Source organism: Syngnathoides biaculeatus, chromosome 17 (assembly GCF_019802595.1).
Source record: "Syngnathoides biaculeatus isolate LvHL_M chromosome 17, ASM1980259v1, whole genome shotgun sequence".
Classification (NCBI taxonomy): domain Eukaryota; kingdom Metazoa; phylum Chordata; class Actinopteri; order Syngnathiformes; family Syngnathidae; genus Syngnathoides; species Syngnathoides biaculeatus.
Genome location: NC_084656.1, coordinates 23,932,161 through 23,954,186, shown reverse-complemented (window position 1 = coordinate 23,954,186; position 22,026 = coordinate 23,932,161). Strand labels below are relative to the sequence as shown.

The 22,026-nt window shown below is 44.3% G+C and overlaps 2 protein-coding genes and 1 long non-coding RNA gene across 11 annotated transcripts; 1 reads left to right on the top strand and 2 right to left on the bottom strand.

Annotated features, from left to right (window-relative positions):
- Positions 1-3,247: 3,247 nt before the first annotated feature.
- LOC133490675 (cGMP-dependent protein kinase 1-like) lies at positions 3,248-16,367 on the bottom strand. 7 transcript variants are annotated; one of them, XM_061801031.1, is made up of 21 exons: positions 15,876-16,367; positions 14,192-14,885; positions 12,476-12,617; positions 11,751-11,817; positions 11,581-11,680; positions 9,729-9,842; positions 9,442-9,547; positions 9,006-9,069; positions 8,794-8,871; positions 8,100-8,185; positions 7,955-8,020; positions 6,835-6,909; positions 6,663-6,759; positions 6,449-6,588; positions 6,143-6,232; positions 5,318-5,459; positions 5,082-5,245; positions 4,885-5,007; positions 4,149-4,211; positions 4,009-4,075; positions 3,248-3,667 (listed from the first exon to the last, which is right to left on the bottom strand). In XM_061801031.1, the coding sequence occupies exons 2-21, from the start codon at positions 14,415-14,417 to the stop codon at positions 3,569-3,571; spliced, it is 2,109 nt and encodes a 702-aa protein (XP_061657015.1). In that variant the 5' UTR covers positions 14,418-14,885; positions 15,876-16,367; the 3' UTR covers positions 3,248-3,568. The 7 variants fall into 7 exon arrangements, with proteins under 7 accessions (XP_061657015.1, XP_061657016.1, XP_061657020.1 ...); XM_061801032.1 differs by having other exon boundaries at positions 14,192-14,433; XM_061801036.1 differs by having other exon boundaries at positions 4,149-4,215; positions 14,192-16,367.
- Positions 6,152-14,335, top strand: LOC133490677 (uncharacterized). Its single transcript, XR_009792261.1, has 4 exons — positions 6,152-6,245; positions 8,776-8,865; positions 8,983-9,132; positions 14,210-14,335. It is a non-coding gene; the product is annotated as an uncharacterized LOC133490677 (long non-coding RNA).
- Positions 16,368-16,502: 135 nt separating the features above from the next.
- Positions 16,503-21,753, bottom strand: wdr45 (WD repeat domain 45). 3 transcript variants are annotated; one of them, XM_061801041.1, is made up of 11 exons: positions 21,489-21,753; positions 20,888-20,924; positions 20,632-20,706; positions 20,440-20,544; positions 20,248-20,353; positions 18,839-18,933; positions 18,690-18,769; positions 17,782-17,990; positions 17,602-17,703; positions 17,331-17,476; positions 16,503-17,250 (listed from the first exon to the last, which is right to left on the bottom strand). In XM_061801041.1, the coding sequence occupies exons 3-11, from the start codon at positions 20,687-20,689 to the stop codon at positions 17,141-17,143; spliced, it is 1,011 nt and encodes a 336-aa protein (XP_061657025.1). In that variant the 5' UTR covers positions 20,690-20,706; positions 20,888-20,924; positions 21,489-21,753; the 3' UTR covers positions 16,503-17,140. The 3 variants fall into 3 exon arrangements, with proteins under 3 accessions (XP_061657025.1, XP_061657024.1, XP_061657026.1); XM_061801040.1 differs by lacking the exon at positions 20,888-20,924; XM_061801042.1 differs by lacking the exons at positions 16,503-17,250; positions 20,888-20,924 and having other exon boundaries at positions 17,335-17,476; positions 17,782-18,070.
- Positions 21,754-22,026: the final 273 nt, after the last annotated feature.

Sequence of the window (22,026 nt, the reverse complement as noted above, 5' to 3'; positions counted from 1 at the left end):
GTTTTTGACAACAAAAATGTACTGGAGACCGCCACGCCAGGAGGAAAGACGTGGAACGAGGAGGTGGAATTTCGGAGGAGGGAGGCACTTCGATCGGAGGGCCGGTGCACCTCCCTTCCGCTTCAATGGCGGGCCCAATGCCTACCAGGGGGAGGGAGGGTTCAACCTCCACTGCCTAACCCTAACCCTAACCCTCTAACCTAACCCTAACCCTAACCCTAACCCTAACCCTAACCCTAACCCTAACCTAACCCTAGCCCTAAACACAAGTATAAACTTACACTCTTAAACCTTCCCTAAACACAAAGATCACCTAGCCTCATAACTACTCTATTCTTATTTTCAAAATTAAAATATCTTATCTTAAATTTAAAAACTGTATGCCTTTTCAAACCCCCCCCCCCCTAAACACAACAACCGATCTACTTTCCTCAAACCTTTTCTAACCACAATACCCACCTATTTATTACTTTTCTAATTCTAATTCAAAACTAAAATACTTCATTCTTAAACTTCAAAATCATATTCCCTCCCCCCATACCTAAACATAACTGTTGATTTACTTTACTTAGCCCTAATCTTAGCGTCAACCCTAACACGCTCAAACCCTAGGACTAATTTTATATCAACCTTAGCATAAAATAAAAAAATAGACTCTTAAAAGCAAAACAAATCCATAACCGGTGTGTGCCGCTTTCAAATGCTAAAATCGGTCGTCCGAGCTAGCTCTGCAGGATAACGACAACGATGGGAGGAAGAAGGACAAAGCATTCACAAAACGAGGCCCCAACAACATCTTGCAAATGCATGGAGCCGCCCCCACAAACAGACAAATGCTGGTGAACATCCCAACCCCAAGTACAATACTAACGAAGGAGGAGTAACCCAATGGTGCCCATCCACAAGAAGAGTTCCACCCACTTTCCAAGCCATCCACAGCCCAAATTTGCAAAACAAATGAAACTGCAACTACGGGGAGATTTAAGAGCCCCAGCGAGCAGCTTGGACACAAACAGAAGTTCAACTCTGAACGCCTGAGGATCCACACGCACAAGACGCTGCTGCCGCTGGGAATTGTGTGCTATAGATTCTGATGAAGACACAAAACTACTCGTCGATACGTTAATCGATCAGCACACACAGATAAGTATATATTTTCCTTATATATTTTTGGATTTTAAGAGAACTTATTCATAGGTGTTATACTCCAGTTTGCTCAGGGGCCTTAAACGTCTGGGGAATATCCCCTAGGCCCAAAGTGCCCTTTAGCAAACAGAGTTCTGCTCTTGTCTTTTTTAAAAAAAAAAAAAAAACACAATTTTGTTTTTTGCACCCTTTCCTACCTTTTTACCATCTTTAAAACCCCTTTTTTTGGCACCAAGGACTTTTTCTTAGCAAAGCAACCTCAAAACAATTTTTTTTGAGGCCTGCAGCGCTATAATCCCTTTGTGCTAAAAGTGAAGGCCCCAAACAAAAACAAACAACCCCCCCCCCTTCTCTTCCTTTGTCTAAGTGGAGAAGGAGTGTTGGCCTTCTTTGTTTGCACTAATTTGTTTTGCAATCATTTTTATGGTATTTTTCCTAGTTCATTACTTTACTCCAAAGTAATTTTTTTACCATACATCTTCACTATTTTTCTGCACTTTGCCTCTTTTCCTTTTTTTGGCAACCCACATCCTTTGGCATTTCTCTGGGGGACAAACTTTTTTCTCCCTCAGGTAAGTGTCTATTTCCCCCACCCGCACACATTGTCTCTCACAAAATAACAAGCTCCCACCAGGTTCTACACTGTAAAACAACCGTGATGACGCACCCGAACCGCGAGATGGGGTCCGGCCCACATGCGAACCAAAACCACGGGCATCGCCGCGACCACCACCACAGGGACACCGACGGAAATGGGCACAGGAGAATGGACCGCGCATTTCCTTCCCGTCCTGGGGGAAGGGGCGCTCGCCCTGGACACCAGAACGGGAAGGCTCAGTTCCCCTCACCTAACCCTAACCTAACCCTAACCTAACCCTACCATATAACTTCACTTATTTTTCTGTACTTTGCCTCTTTTCCTTTTTTTGGCAACCCACATCATTTGGCATTTCTCTGGTGGACAAACTTTTTTCTCCCTCAGGTAAGTGTCTATTTCCCCATCCGCACACATTGTCTCTCACAAAATAACAAGCTCCCACCAGGTTCTACACTGTAAAGACTTGTTTCAACAACCGTGATGACGCACCCGAACGGCGAGATGGGGTCTGGCCCACATGCGAACCAAAACCACGGGCATCGCCGCGACCACCACCGCAGGGACACCGACGGAAATGGGCCGCGCATTTCCTTCCCGTCCTGGGGGAAGGGGCGCTCGCCCTGGACACCAGAATGGGAAGGCTCAGCTCCCCTCACCTAACCCTAACCTTGAAAAAAACAGACCTTGGCCTGGCACTCGTTTTTGTCAAAAATGTACTGGAGACCGCCACGTCAGGAGGAAAGACGTGGAGTGAGGAGGTGGAATTTCGGAGGAGGGAGGCCCTTCGATCGGAGGGCCGGTGCACCTCCCTTCCGCTTTAATGGCGGGCCCAACGCCTACCAGGGGAGAGGGAGGGTTCAACTTCCACTGCCTAACCCTAACCCTTTTAAAAACTACAAAAATATAAAACACGTACTACAATTCCAATTCCTTAAAAACAATTACATTCAATAAAAGAAAAATATATTTATATAAAATGTATTCAAATATATTATATAATTATAATTTATATAAATATACTGTATATCCAAAATATATTCAATATTCAAAAAACAAAAATACTACAAAGTACACAAAAAGTACGACAAACAGAAATACTACCGTACACCAGGTATTCATATAGTCAAGATTAATCATTCATATACATAGTCATTAGTATATGCTATTCAATTTGGTAGAGCTGACACATGGTTCAGAAATAAGTGTGGTAAAAACGGAGTGAAATAGCTCAAAACTGTCAGTTGAAGTTTGGCCTTGGAAGCATCAACATCACCAAACCTGCTGCGCTGTGACTTTGTGACAAATCGACCTGGGGAAGGCTCAGAGAGCCGAAACGTTGTCGGGCACGTATTATTGACCGGTCACGGCGGTTGATTTATGGATTTTTGTTTGATTTATCGGTTATTGACCAATTTATTGATTAGTGAGTGATTTTTGATTTTTTTCTTTTTTGTAGGTTTTTACCATTTTTTTTCATCTAAAAACATTCATTTTGGACTAAAATATTTCTAAAAACTACTTTTTAATCATAAATACAATTGAGATTTAAAATTTCATTTACAAATAAATAAATAATTACTATAAGAAATAAATACCAGTACTTCGGGTATCGGAATTCCAGGAGAGGGCGTACTCGGACTCCTTCGCCTAACCTCCGGGAGATGCTCAGCTCAAACGCCTAACCTAAACCTAAAGAAGAAATGGCTGCAGGACATCAAAGTTATTGAGGGATAGCGTAGTTCCTGTGCAAACATTCTGACTTGGTTGTCCACAAAAAGTCCAAAAGTTTTTCAAGTCCTTTTTTGCATGGCTGCATAATCCCGGTCAGAACTCTTGGTCCCAACCGGACTCCTCATCCGGGGGCGGTTCCTCTGAGTCTACAGGGAAGTCGTCAAAGTTGCTGTTGTCCAGCGGGCCGTCCACCTGATGGCAAAAGCACACGGCGCTGATGACAGCCTGAAAAGCCACACAGCAGGCGCTGATGACAGAATAATTTCGACATGCCGCTAATAGTGCAGTTAAGTCAACGCTGTTTACAAGTGTGACCCTAACCCTAACCCTAACCGATCAAATGCAAACACCACACATTGTAGATGCTGCGTGAAATAAAACATCTTTGATTATAGGGTGAATTCAAAATACTGTACCTCTGACGTATTTAATATACCTCTGATGCTAACCCTAACCCAATATGGAACAAGTGTGCCTTTGACAGCTGAGTTTATTTGACTCGCTTTGATGGGGCAAACGGTGTCACCGCTCACCCTTGGCGTGAACGGGGAATCCATGGTTCCTTGCCGGAGGCCATCCCAGTTGAAGCCTTCGAACCACCTGATTGGGGGTGAAGGAGGATATATTGACATGATGATAAAGACATGAGCAAGATGCGTGTCGTATGCCTCACTTGTGCTTCTGGATGTCCTTCACACCATTCTTCTGGTTCCCAAGACGTTCTGAGGGGTTGTCCCTGTCTCTCACACACAAACACACACACACACACACACACACACACACACACACACACATACGTACTTGCCTCTGACTCAGACATTTATAACAATTCATTTTAGGTGTATTCGGTTTATACTCCCAATTTGTAACAGATGCTATCTTCTTCCTGACTATTTCTTGTGCAAGTCATGTAGACTGTCATCTGTGAGGATGTTAACATCATTCATGGAGCCGATAGCTAACGCTCTATCCATCATTTACCTAACATTGGTTGAATAGCTCAAGATATCTCAGCTATATGTGTGAAAAAAATTGCATTTTCACCATAATTTGAATGACACAGATTGCAGTCCAATGGTTAGGGTATTAACATTAGCTTTCAATTTAAAATGATATCAAAACAAGAAACGACCTACTCACCGTGACTTCATACTCACTCACATCACCATTTTATTTGTAAAATGCTTGTTTCATATAAAAGTAGAACAATAAGTATAGTGCTTTTTTTGCAGCAATACCATAAGCTCTTCCGTCACTGCACAAAGGACTTCATTACATGCTATTTGTGTAAACCACACATTGTAAGTAATTAATGTGGCCGTGCAGCTCTGTGGTCCCGAGATGACCCCTCAGTGTTAAATACTGTGAGGTTTACACATTTTCAAGCAGAGTCTTTGAAAGGCCACAACCTGCAGAGTCTCTTGATGAGGTTGGCAGCACTCTTAGTGATCTTTTTGGGAAACTCCACCATGTCGATGCCCCTAAGGATGATGTTGTATGTCTTCATTGGGTCGGAACCAGAAAACGGTGGACTGCGGGACCGAGAAGTGTTTGCCGTGTTAATGCGAACATGCTCACACGCTAGTGGCAGTATTGTCATGCAAACCTTCCGCTGAGAAGCTCAAAGACCAGAATCCCGAGAGACCAGCAGTCAGCCGAGCTGTCGTGACCTTTGTTGAGGATGATCTCCGGGGCCACGTACTCAGGAGTCCCGCAAAAGGTCCAGGTCTTCTTCCCCAGGCCGACTTTCTTAGCAAAGCCAAAGTCCACCTAACAGCCAACATGACATCAATTCCTGTCTGCATCGGCCCAACTTCCTTAACAAAAGTTTTGGAGATTAACCAGCTTGGCGTAGCCTCTGTGGTCCAGTATGATGTTCTCCGGTTTGAGGTCTCGGTAGATGATCCCTTTAGAGTGGAGTTCTGCCAGAGCCTCAATGACACATGCTGTGTAGAATCTCGTGGTCCCGTCGTCAAACGAGCCCCTGTCAAAACAAGGACATCACAAGATATTCTCTCAATGCAAAGCAAATTTATTAATATAGTGCATTTTCACACAATTCAGTGTTTTATATGATCAAAAGCATTAAAAAAAAGAAAGAAAAACAGATCTTAACACATTTCAAGCAAAGAGAAAAATAAAGATACAATAACATCAGCATGCAGTCCAACAAATATCATTGGAATAGAAATGATCTAACCCCTAAACAAAATAACTTTAAACCTGGACTTAAAAACATTTAGACTTGGAGGTAACGTCATCTCCATTTATGCACATAATAGTAGTTAAACTCGGCTACACCACTTTACTGTGGAGTCTGTGCGCCCCTATTTCACCAGAGTCCGCAGATCTCAGAGCCCTACTGGGTTTTATATTCCCTTCATCTTTATTTCAAGCACTAACCCATCTAGATCTAACCCATTCTAGACCAGTAGCGGAACTTTAATATTTATTCTACAGTTGACTGGGAGCCATAGTACTTAAGACTGAACAATAGCAGTAAGATGTTTTGGACTTTTTGCAGGCAAAGCCCTGGGCCATCCGTTAACGTCAGACACTGTCTGAAACGGTCACAACGAGGTACTTCAAAAACATGGAGGTGTGGTCCTTGGCAAAACATGAGATGTTTTTGTTGTTTTTCAAAGACCATCGTGTGGTAATGCTCACCTGTCTCGTAGGAGCGTCCACAGCTCGCCGCCAAGACAAACCTCCAACAGCATATACAAATACTTGGGGTCCCGGAAGGTCCGATACAACCTGCAGTGAGTGAGTGAGTGAGTGGGAGAGTCACATCCTCTTTAACTGTCACTGTCATTCAAAGTCAGTGACGGGAAGTCACCGAGTACAATGTTACTATGCTCAAGTCCTTTTTTCACGGGTATTTTACTATTGACCAGCTCTTTACATTTGAAAATGTGACGATACAATAGTGAGGCCTCCTAATTATATTCAACGCTACAGTTATGAAACAACCTGATGATGAAGCGGCTGTGGACATCCATCATGATGCGACGTTCCGACAGGATGTGTTCCTGCTGCCTGGTGTCGAGGATGTGGCGCTTTTTCAACACTTTAAGAGCGAACGAGCGCCCGGTGTCGCTTTTCAGCTGAACCTTAACGCATCATCACCCCATGTCACAACATATTATACCACGTCATCACGCCTCAAACACCCCCGGGGCCCCACCAGCTCAACGCGGCTGAAGCCACCAACGCCCAGGGTGCAGACCACATTGAAGTCATTCAGCCTCACACTTGAGAAAAAGTCATCCTCTGCCCGACGCCTGTGCACATGTGTTAGCTCGCTGTTAGCTCAACACCCCAGCGTCACACGCTGGCTCGCCTCGTCTCGTGCTCACTTGGCTTTGACTTCGTTGTCATCGCTCTGGTTGTCGTTGACTTCCTCCAGGCCGCCAATAAGCTGCTTGAAGGACCTGCCAAACGGACTGGTGTGAAACTGACACGCCACAGATGGTGGTGGCATGAAGCTGGCAGGAAAACCGCTGACCAAAACAAGGACCCTTTTGACTCGACTTGTTAATTCAACACACCTTTGATGGGTTAGGGTTTAAAACCTGAGAGTTTTTACCTGAAAGTAAAACCTGAAACCTGAAAGTTGGGTTTCTTTGGTCCAATCTCACTGGATTAGAGACTAATTGGGAGTTTTCATCAATCAAAGGTCTCTGGGACATCTGGGAGATGTCGAGGAGGCCAATTATGACTATGCAACTGAGACCTGATGGAGTAAGCAAGACGCCTTCACTCAGTTTCCCCGAGTGTGTGTGTGTGTGTGTGTGTGTGTGCCTAAAGCCTGTTGCCCATATGCACAGGGATAAAACACGGGATGTCATCGGACTTTCCCTAGTTTAAGAGTATGCAATATTTTGGTCTCATGAGTCACTGCGACCCAGGTACGTGAGCACCAAAATGTGGCTATTTCAGCCCACTTCTAACTTGAGAAAACACCTTGGGGTAAGTTGCAGATGTTTGGACAGTTGTTTTGGATGTACATTGAGCAACATTAGCCATTTTAGCCCTCTAAATCACTGTGAAACATGCTTCGTGTCATGCTGTAATCTCGGTATATTTTGCATGCACACGCACACAGAATAATCAATAAGTCTTCATTGAAGTGATTAAATACAATAACTCTTCTGGAAGGATCTATGCACGTGTTAGTTTGGGCACTTAAAACTGAAATGGTGGCAGGTGTATTTTCTTTTCCCAATCATAAGTTACTGACGACTGGCCCTTTACTGAAGTTCTTTTTTCAATGACTACTTTCTTGCTCAAGTAAATATTTAGAGGACTGCTTTTGAATTTTACTCCAAAGTTATAGTACTCTTACTGGAATACAATATTTGGCAACTCTCGCCAGCTCTGCCAGTGAGATGGGCCCTTTAAACTCGGAGTGCAACCAACACGCGGTTGATGCATGCGGCGTGAAGATGACAAAGAAAAGACGCCGAGGTCACTCACTCTCTGTCCACCACCAGACAAGTGACAGCACCGACTGCTGTCACGCTGGCTGTGCGGACATCCTCCCTACAAAAAAAGCAGCCGGCAGGAAGTTGGAAAGTTGTGACGAGGACGGTAACGTGGCACCACGTTGCTGCGTGTTCACCCCTTCAGCGCCTGCTCGCCAAACCAGTCTCCTTTAGAAAGCATCACCTTCTCATCACTGGGGGCGCTCTGCTGCGACACGGTCACCTGCGCACCATGTCGGAAGGGTTCGGGGTTTTTCAGTAGTTTGAGGTTTGCGTTTGTTTTTTTTTTTTTTTACATTTTTCAAATTCTATTTTAATTACATTTTGCAGCAGGTTACGTCATTTCTTTAAGTTTCATATACTGTGAAGGCTTTGTTTCAGGGTTAGGAAACATGTGATACCAGCGCTACAGAGGTGGGAAGCAACACTCGACATTTACACTATTACATCAATGCAAGTAACAGCCATCCATTTCTTTAGCCGCTTATCCTCACAAGAATCGCGGCGAGTGCTGGAGCCTATTCCAGCTGTCAACAGGCAGGAGGCAGGTTACGCCCTTAACTGGTAGCCAGCCAATCGCAGGGCACATGGAGACAGACAAGAGTCGCAGTCACACTCACACCTAGGAGCAATTTAGAGTGTCCAATTAATGTTGCAGGCTTTTTGGGATGTGGGAGGAAATGTGTTTGGTTTCCAAGACAATCGTGGTTGAGTTTGCATTTTCTAAATCCCTGTTTTTACTTTTCATTTGATCAATGACAATGTTTTTGGAATTGAAATTTTCATTATTGAGTTGGTTTCACATGTGGACAGGAAGAAGGCAGTGCTCACCTGACCCTCACTGATGATGAAGAAGGTGTCCCCCGTGGCACCCTGTCGAATGATGTAATCACCATCTGTGTAGTGAGTCTGACCACACACACACACACACACACACACACACCACACACACACACACACACACACACACACACACACACACGGTCACATTAGCAGATACAAAGTTTCTTTGATCGAAAGGTGTCGGGCGGGACAGAACTCGCCTCCTCCAGAACGTCCGCCAGCTTGCTGAGGATGTCCTCAGGAAGGGCCTGAAAGGACGGAACGCTAGTGGGAGAAAGAGATGGCGTCAATATGACATCGTGATGTGACATCCTCATGTTCCAATGGGTAAGTTTGGAATTTGAATGTTACGCTGTCACTGAGCTCAGTTGAGTTGTTGAAAGAGTCTTTCTATGAATTTAGAATGCCTGAGTGTTAGCCATTGGCAGGGAAACGTCAGAGCATCCGTCAAACTGAATGCGTCAGTTGCGCCTGTAAAGGTCTGAGCCCGGCTGACTCTCCAGCTGCTCCGAGCGTGGCGCTCTGAATAATTGAACGGCGCACTCCGACAACATTCTGAGTTTCACTGCGTTCCCGAGTGCAGAGAGCGCTCTCAGATTGAATTTCCGAACATACCCATTGTCGAGTGACGGTTACCTCCGCAGGAAGTCGGTGTACTGGGAATGTTTGATGAGGCCGGTCCTCATCATGATGGTTTGAAACCCCTGACGGTCGATGGCCCACAACTTGATATCAGTCAGTGCTGTACACACACACACACACACACACGTTCTGGAGGATCTGTTGACGTTGGACTGATGTGATGTGGACATATTTGGCACTGGTAATTTTGGGTGCTGCTGTATGTTTACATGCTAACACACGTTTGCATGTACTTGTGCATACAGGTGTGTGTGTGTGTGTGTGTGTGTGCGTGCGTGTACCTGTCACAGTGGCCGTGCGTGTGCAGTTGTACAAGATGGCGAGCTCTCCAAACACTTTTCCAGGTCCAATGGTGCACAATTTTTTTCCTTCTTTGGTCACCTCCACCATACCCTCTGACGGCACAAATTTACTGCATTGAATTGATGATTATTGGATATCAGTCCACGTCCGCTATCAAAGGTGGGTTAGGGTTTCACATGTGGACAGGGTTAGGGTTAGGGTTAACCCTAACCCTATCCCATTTACTCAAGTAACATTTTGGATCATTTTTACTTGTGAGTATTTTTACTGAACCATACTTTTTAGTTTTAATTCAATATTTATGTCAAGTATAACCAATACTTTTACTCAAATAGAACGATCAACATGCCTTTAGGTATCTATAAGTGCATGCACATTGTACATATTTTTAGACTTCAGCAACGACATGTACTGCCCTGCCCTGCCCCTGCAGTTCCATTATTGGACCCTCGGGGGCACTTCACATTTTTGACTAACTTATTGCACAATTTGATAGTGGAAAAACTAAATGTCATCAAATCAATAAATAATAACTTCAAATTCAGTTCAGCAACATTAAGTCAGGAGCACAATATATAAAACACAAACTTAGAAAACAAAAATGAATAAATCTGCTATGGTGTGGGGTTTTTTGGGACGGAGCAATTTCGTACGCTACTTTGTATGATGCTAACGGTTTACTGAAGTAGCTTTCACAAAGCGGGATGATTGTCAGCAATACTTGGCACGGTTCTGTTGAAAAAAAATCCATCTGGTTATCGCCATGACAGGGGTGTAATCTAAGTGGCACATTCATTTATCCGCTGCCAACATTTTTAGACAGAGTAAACACAGCCATTTTTCCTCGTTTCCCACTGGTAATCACGGTGAACCCAATCGCTACATATGATTCGTTATATTTCCTTGTCTTGGCTTTCAGGCGACTTTCTTTTGTCTTATTGTCGTTGTCTCTCTCCGCCTTTCTTTCCGTCCCTGTTAAAAAAAAAATCATGTTGTCTCTTCTGGCTTAGCTTACTGTACTTCAAGTCGCCTGCTCGGTGCAATAAAAACAACTCTACAGGTAAAAGCTACAGCTAATTCTACCAGTGCAGACTCTGAAAATGAGAGCTCCACTGCCAACTACTGGAGCAGATGTGCAATGACACTTTATCCTAGTACAGTAGGATATTCAGGGAGTGGATGATGTAGACTAGGCACATGGTTTCACTGCATTTGTCTCGCATTTTTAAAGATCTGATTCCAGAAATAATCTCTTTGAGTTGGGCAATCTCTCACAACACAGAATGATCTGATATCTTAAAAATAAAAATCTTTTCAAGAGAGTAGCACGGTGGTACGGTGGTTCAGCTGGTAAAGCGTTGGCCTCACAGTTCTGAGGACCCGGGTTCGACCTGTGTGGAGTTTGCATGTTCTCCCCGTGCCTGCGTGGGTTTTTCTCCAGGCACTCTGGTTTCCTCCAACATCCCAAAAACTTGCAAAATTAACTGAACACTCAAAATTGCCCCTAGGTGTGATTGTGAGTGCGGCTGTTTGTCTCCATGTGCCCTGCGATTGGCTGGCAACCATTTTAAAGTGTACCCCGCCTCCTGCCCGGTGACAGCTGGGATAGGCTCCAGGGCTCGCCGTGACCCTCGTGAAGATAAGCGGCAAAGAAACTGGATGGATGCATGCATGGATGTAGAGTAACATGTGCAACGCTGTTAGCCCTGACTCAATACGTGGATGCACACTGTGCTAGGCCGGGGCAAGTTCCTCCATGTTGGACTTGAGCTGTCCACATTCAGTGGACCAGAAGAAGAAAAAGAAGCGCAAGCAAAAGGAGTCACTAACCCTCGAGAACATAAACGCTGGATCCGTCGTCACCTTCCTGGATGACGCAGCATCCTCGCTCCAGGCTGGTGGGGCGCATGCAGTCCAGAATGGTGAGGATCTGGAGAAACAGAACCATGACAACATGGCCGTCAAGGACGAGACAAAATAGACGGCAGAGTGCTTCTCACTTGTCCGTGTTCCAGGTGCTTCATGAAGTCATTGTCCATCAGCGCCCTTTGGATCAGCTCGCTGGATCTGCACACAAACATGTAAACACTATTTTGTTCTGATGGGAGCTGGACAGGTTCTTCGGGGCTGTATTGGGAAGCTCCCTCTTGCCCTATATACTGGGTCGACTATTTAGAAAACATTTCATCTATCCGTACGTTTTCTATGCCACTTATTCTCACTTGAATCACGGACATGCTAGATAGAGCCTATCCCCGCTGACTGCAAGAGAGACACAGGGTACATCTTGAACTGGTCGCCAGCTAATTGCAGGGCATGTGGGAGGAAACAGGTCCAGCATCTAGCGTCTGAGGAGGAGGAGGAGCCGGTGCATCATCAATACTGTCTATCGTGAGGATGGAGCGCTGCTGATCTCCACTCAGGATGATGTGACTCAGTGGGGAGAATACTTCAATGAGCTCCCCAATTTCACTGACACGCCTTTCATTGAGGAAGCAGTGTCTGGGTTCTCTGAGGCGGGCTGTCCTATCTCTGTGGTTGAGGTTACCGATGTGATTAAAAACCTCTAAGTCTGTGGGCGTCCCTGGTAAAGCTACTAACCCCCCGAGCAGACGTCGGATAAGCGGTAGACGACGGATGGATGGATCCACTGTACAAAAGTCTTTACATAGTGACTAGGGAGTTAGGGAATGCTTTCTAAAACAGCCTGGATCGGGAGTCTCACTCTTTTGTTTTGCAGTAGCTTGTGAGCGTGACATCAGTGAGCTGAGCAGGGTCTAAAGCTGTGGGTTCTGCAGAGATTGCCTGTCTTTTGGTGCGCTGAGGCTCGTCCAATGACACCCGCATCATCGGTGGCTCACCACCTGCTGGACATAAACAACCACAAGCTTAAGCTAAGTGACTTGACGCATTGGATCATACTCATAAAGTCACATGTTAGGTCATTGACTCAATCATTGCTCCATCCAATCTTTTTTGTTTTGTTGGTTGGTTGGTTGGTTAATTAGTTTGTTTGCCGGTTCATTAAACTGCTATTTGGTTGGTTCATTAGCGCAACTCATTTGTTAGCCGACTCATTGGTTCTTTCTTTCACTTGTTTGTTGTCTCATTTGTTAGGGTTAGTCACCAGTTTGTTGTGTTCATTCATTGGAAGTGTTGCCACAGTTACCCTGAAATAGTAACTTACCGTATTTTCCCGACGACAAGCCACTACCTTTATCAGAAGCTGCGAACCCCGCGGCATATTTAACGATGAGGCTAAAATGTAGTTTTGTTTTGTTTTGTTTTTTTGACTAGCTTTTGTGACTCTGAGTTTAAAAGTACAACAAAAATATGTTTGAACGAAATGGTTCGAACATGGCACTCCGGTCCGGGCATGCGCAGATGGTTACACTGTGGAAAAGGAGAGTTTAATTTCAGCTGGCGTAGAAGGAGAAAAATCTCCCTCAATTGTGCGTATAAGAATCTACCTCAATTGAAAAAAAAAGACAACGCTAGCGTTAGCCTGTGTAGGAGAAGACCCTGCTAGTTTTTTGAATGAATAAAAACAACTATTTTTCTGTTTAGTTTCAGCCGGTTTTCTGCTGTGTTACAGTCACTTTTCGGAAATAAGGGATGTACATAAACATTTACTGTCTTTCTGTATGAATACCTAATTTTCACAATGTCCCCCGTGCGTACGATCTACAATATTATCTGGACTGCACAGCGCAGCTCGTATATGGGGGGAATTGCTACACAGAGAGGGCAGACCTATTAACCGGTGCTCGTTGTGTCTGGAAAATATTGTCGTTTCTTTACTTTACTTCTGACTTGATTTTAAATGTAACAGATACTTCACTGATTCCTTCATTTCAAAAGTTTCTATGTTATAAGAAAGTTATTTTTTACTTTTAGCAGCTGGCAAGGATCAGAAATGTCTTATATACAGCACAAAAAAAAATTATCTTGTAACCATGGCTTGATCATTTTTGTTGCCCTACTTACAGAAGAATGTCATCAACATGAACCAAGAACTTATTAGTGTAGTGCAAGTGCACACTTGAGATCCCAATTCAGTACAGTAAGTACCTAAATGCAAATGAGTAACATTACAGGCATCCTTCTTCATTTGTTGGGTATTTTAGTTGGGTTGTTCATTGGCTTCTCTCTTCGTTTAGTTGGTTAGTTAGTTGTTCAGTTATTTGGTTTTACTTCAGTTTGGGCTGTTTGGACTGATGGACGGTATCAGTAGTATTATCAATGATCCAGCATCCAGAAACACAATGGTACATCATGGAAAAAGTGATCGTTCAAAATCCTTTGTGACCTCTGATTGTCCGATATGCTCTTATCCTCTTACAATCTTCTCTTTTGGCATACACTCGAGCGTGTTTTCTTGTAGACTTTTCTGTGGTTTGGTGTTTTTTTTTTTTTTGTTTTTGTTTTAAGTTATTCACACCTTTGTTTGGCACTTCAGCAGCTGTGTTGTCACCACACGACGCAAAAGTGCGCTCACGATCCAGCTCGGCCTGCAGATGTCTAATCAGGAGCTCTTTGGCGTCCAGCTCCAACTCCAGCTCGTCAATCAATGCGTCTCGCTCCATCAGCTCATCGATCTTCAGCTGCAGCGCCACTTGCAGGTCGCGCAGCACGCCAACACCGTCAGCTCTTTTTGGCGCCGCCATCAGCACGGGATGGGTACTGCACAGACAAGTGCACACTCGGCACAGACACGCGTACGCATACACCGTTGAATCGACTCACTGCAGCATCAAAGCTGATCTTTGGGACACGAGTGGTTAGAATTAACATTGGTTAAATGTTCATACATTATCGCTGTACTGATGAGACTTTTGCGACCCTTGTTTTAGAAAATTTCAAAATTGTCTGTACTTCACTACATGTGCTGCCCCACATAGATGGGATTTGCGCATTTAACTACAGTTTTATAATTATTTTCACCCTAGCCTATGCTGAATTTTACCTTAACTATCACAACTTCAACCCAAGTACAAAGTGTGAGTCCTGTTTTCATTGTATTATTTTATTTTGAAAATGTAATCAAGCCACTTGCCTTGGCAGGTTGCAATGTTGTTAAGTGAAGCCTTTGAAGCAAGTTCTGTTGGGTTCCGATTCTTCCTCAGATTAGGAGCCTTCGAACATTGACAACACAATCGGACAGTGGACGGCCACACTGCCCGCACACAGCTGATTGTGACAGCATCTCTTCACAATAAAAGTCACGAATTCCCAAGCTACAAATGTTCATGTTGATCAACAGGAACAGCAAAGATCCAAGCCAATATGTATGGGATATTATAATATAATATAGTAATAGAATATGGGACACTTGAAAATGTGCACAAAGAAATCCCTCCAAATAACGTACACTAAATTTGAATTTCCACTTTGACTTTGTAGAGTATTTAAGTATTTATACGCTACACTACTTTGATGACTGATCACTAATGAATGACGAGAGGACTACAGTCATAACCGCTGGGCTTTTTTGACCCTCATCAGATTTTTTTTCGTTCTTCACCAACAAAATTTCAAATGGATATTTATATATCAGAATTTGCGGCACGGTGGAACAACCAGTTAAAGCGGCTGCTGCACAGTTCTCGGGAACTGGGTTCAAATCCGGGCCCGCTTGTGTGGAGTTTTCATGTTCTCCCCCGTACCTGTGAGCTGTTTCTCCGGGCACTCCACTTTCCTTCCAAATCCCCAAAACATGCATCAATTGGAGACTCTAAATTGCCCCAAGATGTGATTGTGATTGCGACTGTTGTCTGTCTGCATGTGCCCTGCGATTGGCTGGCAACCAGTTCAGGTTGTACCCCGCCTCCTGCCCGATGACAGGTGGGATTGGCTTCAGAAGCAACCTTTGTGAGGATAAGTGACTCAGAAAATGAACGGATATCAGAATTTGAATAAAAATTGGAAAAAGTTACAATCACTTGTTTTGTTGTTGTTTAGGCGTAATAATTAAGTCACCTGGCCTGTGGCCATGGAGAGCTCCAGCAGCCATTCATTCAAAGATTAAAGCAGTTAAACACACAAAGACAAAATGAGAACACACAAGGAGCTGCTGTATGCCACAACTCGCACCGAGATGCTCACACCCAGACGAACCGACTAACCAGATTAGGACTCCTGACGGAACTCGCTAGGGCACGACCTTTAAAGGCACACATCCAGCACTCGGATACTGAAAAATATATATGTCATTACTTTTCATGACAATAATGCGTTTTAGATGAAGACATTCGCAAACGCGGCGATTGGCTGCCAGACAGATAAGGGTGTAAACCCGCCTCCTGCCCATACTTGTGGACAGCTGACTGTGTATCTTCAAAAATGTAATGGGTCACATATTCTAATCAGTCAGGCCAAATTAACATCACATCATGACAATTATGGGTGCCAACAAATCTTTCAGAAAATGACGTACTTCACACACACCGAAACTTTGGAACGTTAAATCAAAACAAAACACCGGTACGACAGTTAGTGCTAGCACTAGCTTGCTCGGCTACATTACGTTTTGTTGACCACTCCTCAGCCTTATTGTATTAAAAGTACATGAACATATCGTGAGCAAGCCTTGAAGTCTCTCTAAAGTCCTCTCCCAGGCACCACTGACCACGAGCACACGTTTTATAATACACACAACACAATGAATTGTTGTCGTTGTGGCCGTGGCATGGAGTGTATCCGGTCGCGTTGGACTTGACGAGATAAAGCCCAGTGAGCTATAAAGCTCGGGATGTGGTTGTATCAAATAAAAGGCTTTATTGCAGTATTCTGATATAGCACAATGGTGAAAGAGAAAATTTGCTCTGTAGTCTGATCCGAGCATTTTGTTTCGTCTGTCACAAACTGATGACTTTTTAAAAAATGTAAATAATCTAATTCCATGTGAGATATTTACAGTACTAAGTCCAAAGACACGCAAAAAGGCAAAAAATAAACCAGCTTTTGGATTCAAATATCACATACATAAATATGTACACATTAGCTACGCAAAGTAAATGTCTTTAGCGGAGCTGATGCGATGTTTTATGACATTAAAGCCAATCATCATAATCGTAATCGGCCGACACCGATCGGGCCAATCTGATCTGATTAAGTCTTGTCACAATGTGTATAATATCTTTTCGATTAAAAAGGTACATTTTGGGAGCTGGGCTTAACCTTAGATTAAAACTTTTTTTAATTTGTCACATAACTTTGTGCATTTGTTTCCCCCTTGATCAACAACTAAACAGGGGCCGCTGTGACCAAAATGTCAAGCAGTTGACTTGAACACGACAAGCTAAGCTATGCTAATAGAAAAGGACAACGACAAAATCGTATCTTGTATGTTTCACCCTCAGTCCGCTTGTGACCATATCTTGGCTTGCCTTCAACAGTTGTCATCGTCGCAAATGTCCAGGTAGACGTCAAAGGCTTCTCGGTTGCAGTTTCCGTCGGGCGTGAACACGTACTTGTGAAATGTCCCGTCCACACAGATGGCTGCGGGTGACACGACAACATACGTTCACAGCATCCACGTGTACTCAGGAGACGACGGCAACGCGCGAGCGACGGCTGACCGATGACGGAGTTTACGTTCTTGGATGTGTTCTTCCCGAAGGCGCAGATGCACGCGCACTCGGCCGGGACGGTGAAGCTGGCCAACGACCACTGACTGTCCACATACTGACCAATCACAGGGCCGACCTTACCAACGCGTGCCAACCTGACACACACACACACACACCACACACACACACACAACACACACACACACACACACACACACACACACACACACACACTGTCAAGGCGGCACGGAGTTGAAGGCGCCAGCCGCTGCGGTCTTACGCGGAGCGGCGGTTGAGTTTGGTGTCTTTCAGCGCAAAGATGTGGACCGTCCCTTTGTCGCTGGATGCGCACAAGAACGACGAATCGTGACTGAAGTTGATGCTGCACACCGGAAGGAAGTAGACAGCAAACAGCATATTAAAAGCGCTCGATGGGAGCAGGCCGGCGTGCAGCATTTACCAGTAGAGAGTGGCGGGGTCGGTGCCTCGCCGTAGCTCCACCAGTTTGTCGCGGCTGCTGGTGTCAAAGAGCCGGATGAGTGTCCCCTTGCGAGATGCGGAGGCGGCCACGCTGCCCGGCTGGTTGAGCGCCACGCAGGCGATCTCGCTCTGATGCGCGTTGATGGTGAAGGGAGCAGCTGACGTTCCAGGTTTGGTGTTGGACAGATCCTGGTGGGCGAGATGGGATGAGATGTCTTTCCCACCTGGCTGATAGTTTGAATCAGCTCTACTGAGCTCAAACGAGCTTTCTGCAAGGTAATAATAGGCATCACTTAACACGGAAATAATGGGAATGATTACAGTGCTGTGAAAAACTTCTTCGGATCCTTTCATTTTGTTGCAGCTTCATTACATCGTTTGCCCGACTTGATTTCGTCTGGACAAAATCTCTTGAAATGATTTCTTGAACAGGTCCGGAAGTCATCAGGCTTTGGTGTCATTATTGAACATTAACCAAAAATTGTGATTAGCCACAATGAGTTCATTTAAGAACAGGAGTAATTAATGTTTCCACAAAAGCCTGCGTAAAGTTTTAATCGTTGTTTTTCCTTCATAAAAAAAAAAAAATCTTTTCAAAACACCATTTGAAGTTCAATTGGGTTATATTTGTCCAATAGTTACATTTTAGTTTAGTTTAGTAATCTCAAACAAAAATATAATTTGACAAGGGAGTCGATACTTTTTCCTGGCATTGTATTTTGTTTCTACAGATTATTTCTCATATTTTTCCTTGTGGAAATGGTCAGCGCAATGAAACTGTATTTCCTTTTTTTTTTTTTTTTTTTTAGTAAATGATTTTTGCCCCAGCTGAGAGGAATGATGTTAGCGACAGGAGAGAAAGATGAAAGTCAAGTGTGAGGATGTTACCACCAGCTGCAGACTTCCGCATTTGTGTCCCGGGAAGACAAGCAGCTGCTTCTCTAGGCCAGGACACAAGTCGCACAGACCTGATGGGAACAGCGCCGGCTATCACAAAATGCCCAACGGGGGGGGAATATTGCGTGAGTGGGCGAGACCTTTGGGGTTGTCGCGCGTGTCAAACTCAAACAGCTTGATCGGCTTGTCGGGAAAGCTGTACACGTAGATCCGGTTCTTCAACACCATGACGATCCTGGAAAGACAAAGCCCAATGAAGGGGGGCAAAAACACTAGTAACTGACACCCCTACCCTTACATGAAGAAATTAGCCGCCAGGCACAATTATGTCATTGTTGGATATGCCCTTTCCTAACCAGCAAAACTCATCAGTTACAACTAAAAACTGGCCGGGGGAAGGGAAGAAAAAAAGGTTGATGGCAGAAATGGGGAAGTTCCACAAACACTTTAACGGGTCATCACCACTGAAGCCAATCACGAGCCTGGATGTATTGTCGCCATGACCATTCCGCCACTCCTCAAACATGTCTGCGGCTGTTATTTATCACTAACTCGCTACTCCGATTGTGCTTGAAAGTGTGCAATGTTGAGCTGAGACTTCGGTTGGATGAGAAAAAACTAATAACGGTAAGGTGCTGTTCAACGTGCGAGCGAGTGGGTCTTCTGCAACTCTTGCTGCGCCGACCATCCAGGAAAAACAACCTTTTTTATGCTACTTTACTTTTGACATTTTATCCTTTGTAGCACCGCAGAGTATGCTAATTAATAAGGCAATATAAATAATGTATATTCAATAAAGTGACACAGCGGGTGAGCCGTGTGGAGTTTGCACGTCCTCCTCCGTGCCTGTGTGGGTTCTCTCTGCTTTCCTTCCACATCCCCAAAACATGCACAGTAGGTTCATTGAGGACTCGAAATTGTGAGTGCGAATGGTCGTTTGTGTAATGTGGCCTACAATTGTCTGGCGACAAGTGCAGGGTGTACCCTGTCTCCTGCCCGAAGATAGCCGGGTTAGGCTCCAGCACGCTCGAGGCCCTAGTGAGAACAAGTTTTTTTAAATAATCATTCCAATTTCAATCTGCTCAATAACTATTTGGGGAGAACATGCAAACACCACACAGGGAAGGCCGCGATTTCAAGCCCAGTCCTCAAAACTGTGAGCCAGATGCTCAAAAGCAAAAATATTTCATTTGAATCATAAAACACCATTAACTATATTTTATTCGACATTTCAATAGATGAAAGAAGAAATAAACTGAAAATCCGTAAAAGGTAATCTCAATAAACACAAATTACATTTTTAAAAAGCAAATTACTTAGATCCATATTTTTAAAATGAAATTGAAACTTTATTATAGAGAGCCACTCTACGGGGGTCAAAATCCAACCTGAACGCAAACTAGGGTTAGGGTTTGTACTCTGTCCCCCCCCCACCCAGAAAAAGAGATGCTGGGTTAGGGTTAGGGTTTGAACTCTGCATTTAGCTTAACGAGTATTTTATGCCGTCCTCCCTTTTGGGAATGCCGCATTTCCCGCATTTGTAACTTACTTGTCGTGTCGCATGCGGACGGCCAGCACTGGTTTCGTGAAAGTGAACTCCAGCACCAATTTGTCTTTAGCATCCCGAGACTCCCGCGCATCGTCCCAGATCAACACTGAAACCAAATGCACCAGACCATGAGGGTGGGCTCGTGGTCGTCATCATCATCACTATCAACAAGGCTTTAAGTAAGTCACCCACCAGATATGTCTGAGAATTTGGGATTGACTCCACCCCCGACTACCGCCAGCAGGTTGGAGCGATGCAGCATCGAGCACAACGCCACGCTGCCCACCTGCTCATGATCTGGAAAGGAGGAAATGCGGTGCCCATGTCGAGGGGAAGGAGAGGGGGTGGCACGTTAAGAGAGCGGCTAGACGGCGACCTGCTCACCCAGGTGGCCTTTCTCCATTAGAGGCTCGATGTTGTAGATCCTCACACCCGACTCCATGGAGCAACAGAAGCAACCTGAAAAAAATAACTTTGTAACACTACAGCCGCTTTGAGCAAATATTTGTGCTCAAGGACCATGCTTGACTTTCAAAAACAGACAGACTGCCCACCACATTTGGAGATTAGTGACCATCTGTTGTATTATTCTGTCTACAAACACATAAAATGCATGTAAATAATTGTTGCATTTATGTACCTGCTTACGTTACTTTGTCTTTTCCTGTGGGCTTGTCCTGTTAGGAGTAAACACAGAGCATCCTCTTTTTCCATGTAAGCTTCCTTCCTGCACCTTCCTCTCTAACACCAACTAGCCATCCACCTCATCTTTGGCTGTGCCTGGCAGCTCCATCCTCCTCGCCCTTCTACAAATATATTCACTCTCCCTCCTCTGGACATGTCCAAACTGCTCACTTTACTCAGAGTGTTCAAATGATTTATTATTTCCATTAAATAAATTAAGATAAGCTACTGAAAATTAAATCATTACTATGAACACATTTTCAAAACACCTAAATAAACGTAAAGCTCTAGTTAATATAAATGATGATTCAAAGTAGGTACCGAGTTTTGCTCTAGCCATTCAGCTTCTGCCGCTTGTTATTGTTAAAACGAGGCTAATCTTATTTCTTGAATGTGTATTCATAAACACACTAGAAAAAATACAAATTTAGGTTCAGGATGAGACGTTGAGGTGTGGATGTAGATTATCTGACAGAATGAGCAGGAAGGTGGAACTTGCTGTGGTTCTGAAAGTGGAATGTGAAAAATGTGAAACTCCAATTTAAAATGGATCTTACTGTGGTCTTGGTTAAACTGCAGACTGTTGACTCCTCTCTGTTGCGCCATGTTTGGACTCTCGATCTTCTCCGAACCAAAAACAAACTAAAATACGCTACGATAACCCAGACTAAAATTCCGTTAAGTGGCAAATTTGTACGCCGTAGTAACTGAAAGCAGCAAACGACTACAAAGAGGTCTAAACACGACCTTTTTTGCGTGCGTGCACACGGTTAACTGACCACACGACGGTTTGTTTCGTATGCGACAGGTGACGTAATTGTGTCGACGTCCGGTTGGATGGCACTTCCGTTTATTTCATTAATTTATTTATTCATTGCGATTTTCCCCCCACATTCAAAGATATTTATAGCAGCAGAATAAATAAACGCCATTCACACGCTACATTAAAAAAAAAAATCTTATTTACTTTCAATGCATGTTGTTGACGTTAAATACTAGATCACGTGGTCCGTTCTTCATGCTTACATCAAGATGGGCCGCGCGGCGGCGCTCTGTCTTCAAGTACTGTGTTGGGTCAAAGCGTAGCGTGAAACG

Bases quoted from the DNA above. Each gene is read 5' to 3' on its own strand.
- LOC133490675 (XM_061801031.1), bottom strand. From the start codon at position 14,417: ATGGCGGCGCCAAAAAGAGCTGACGGTGTTGGCGTGCTGCGCGACCTG. The intron at 9,548-9,728 runs GTACACGCACGC...GTGTGTGTACAG, and splicing joins ACGCACGGCCACTGTGACAG to CACTGACTGATATCAAGTTG. The intron at 5,246-5,317 runs GTTAATCTCCAA...GTTGGCTGTTAG, and splicing joins ACAGAGGCTACGCCAAGCTG to GTGGACTTTGGCTTTGCTAA.
- wdr45 (XM_061801040.1), bottom strand. From the start codon at position 21,537: ATGGCGCAACAGAGAGGAGTCAACAGTCTGCAGTTTAACCAAGACCAC. The intron at 18,934-20,247 runs GTAAGTTACAAA...TTGTCTTTCCAG, and splicing joins GTCCGCATGCGACACGACAA to GATCGTCATGGTGTTGAAGA. The intron at 17,251-17,330 runs GTCAGCCGTCGC...TGTCACCCGCAG, and splicing joins GAACGTAAACTCCGTCATCG to CCATCTGTGTGGACGGGACA.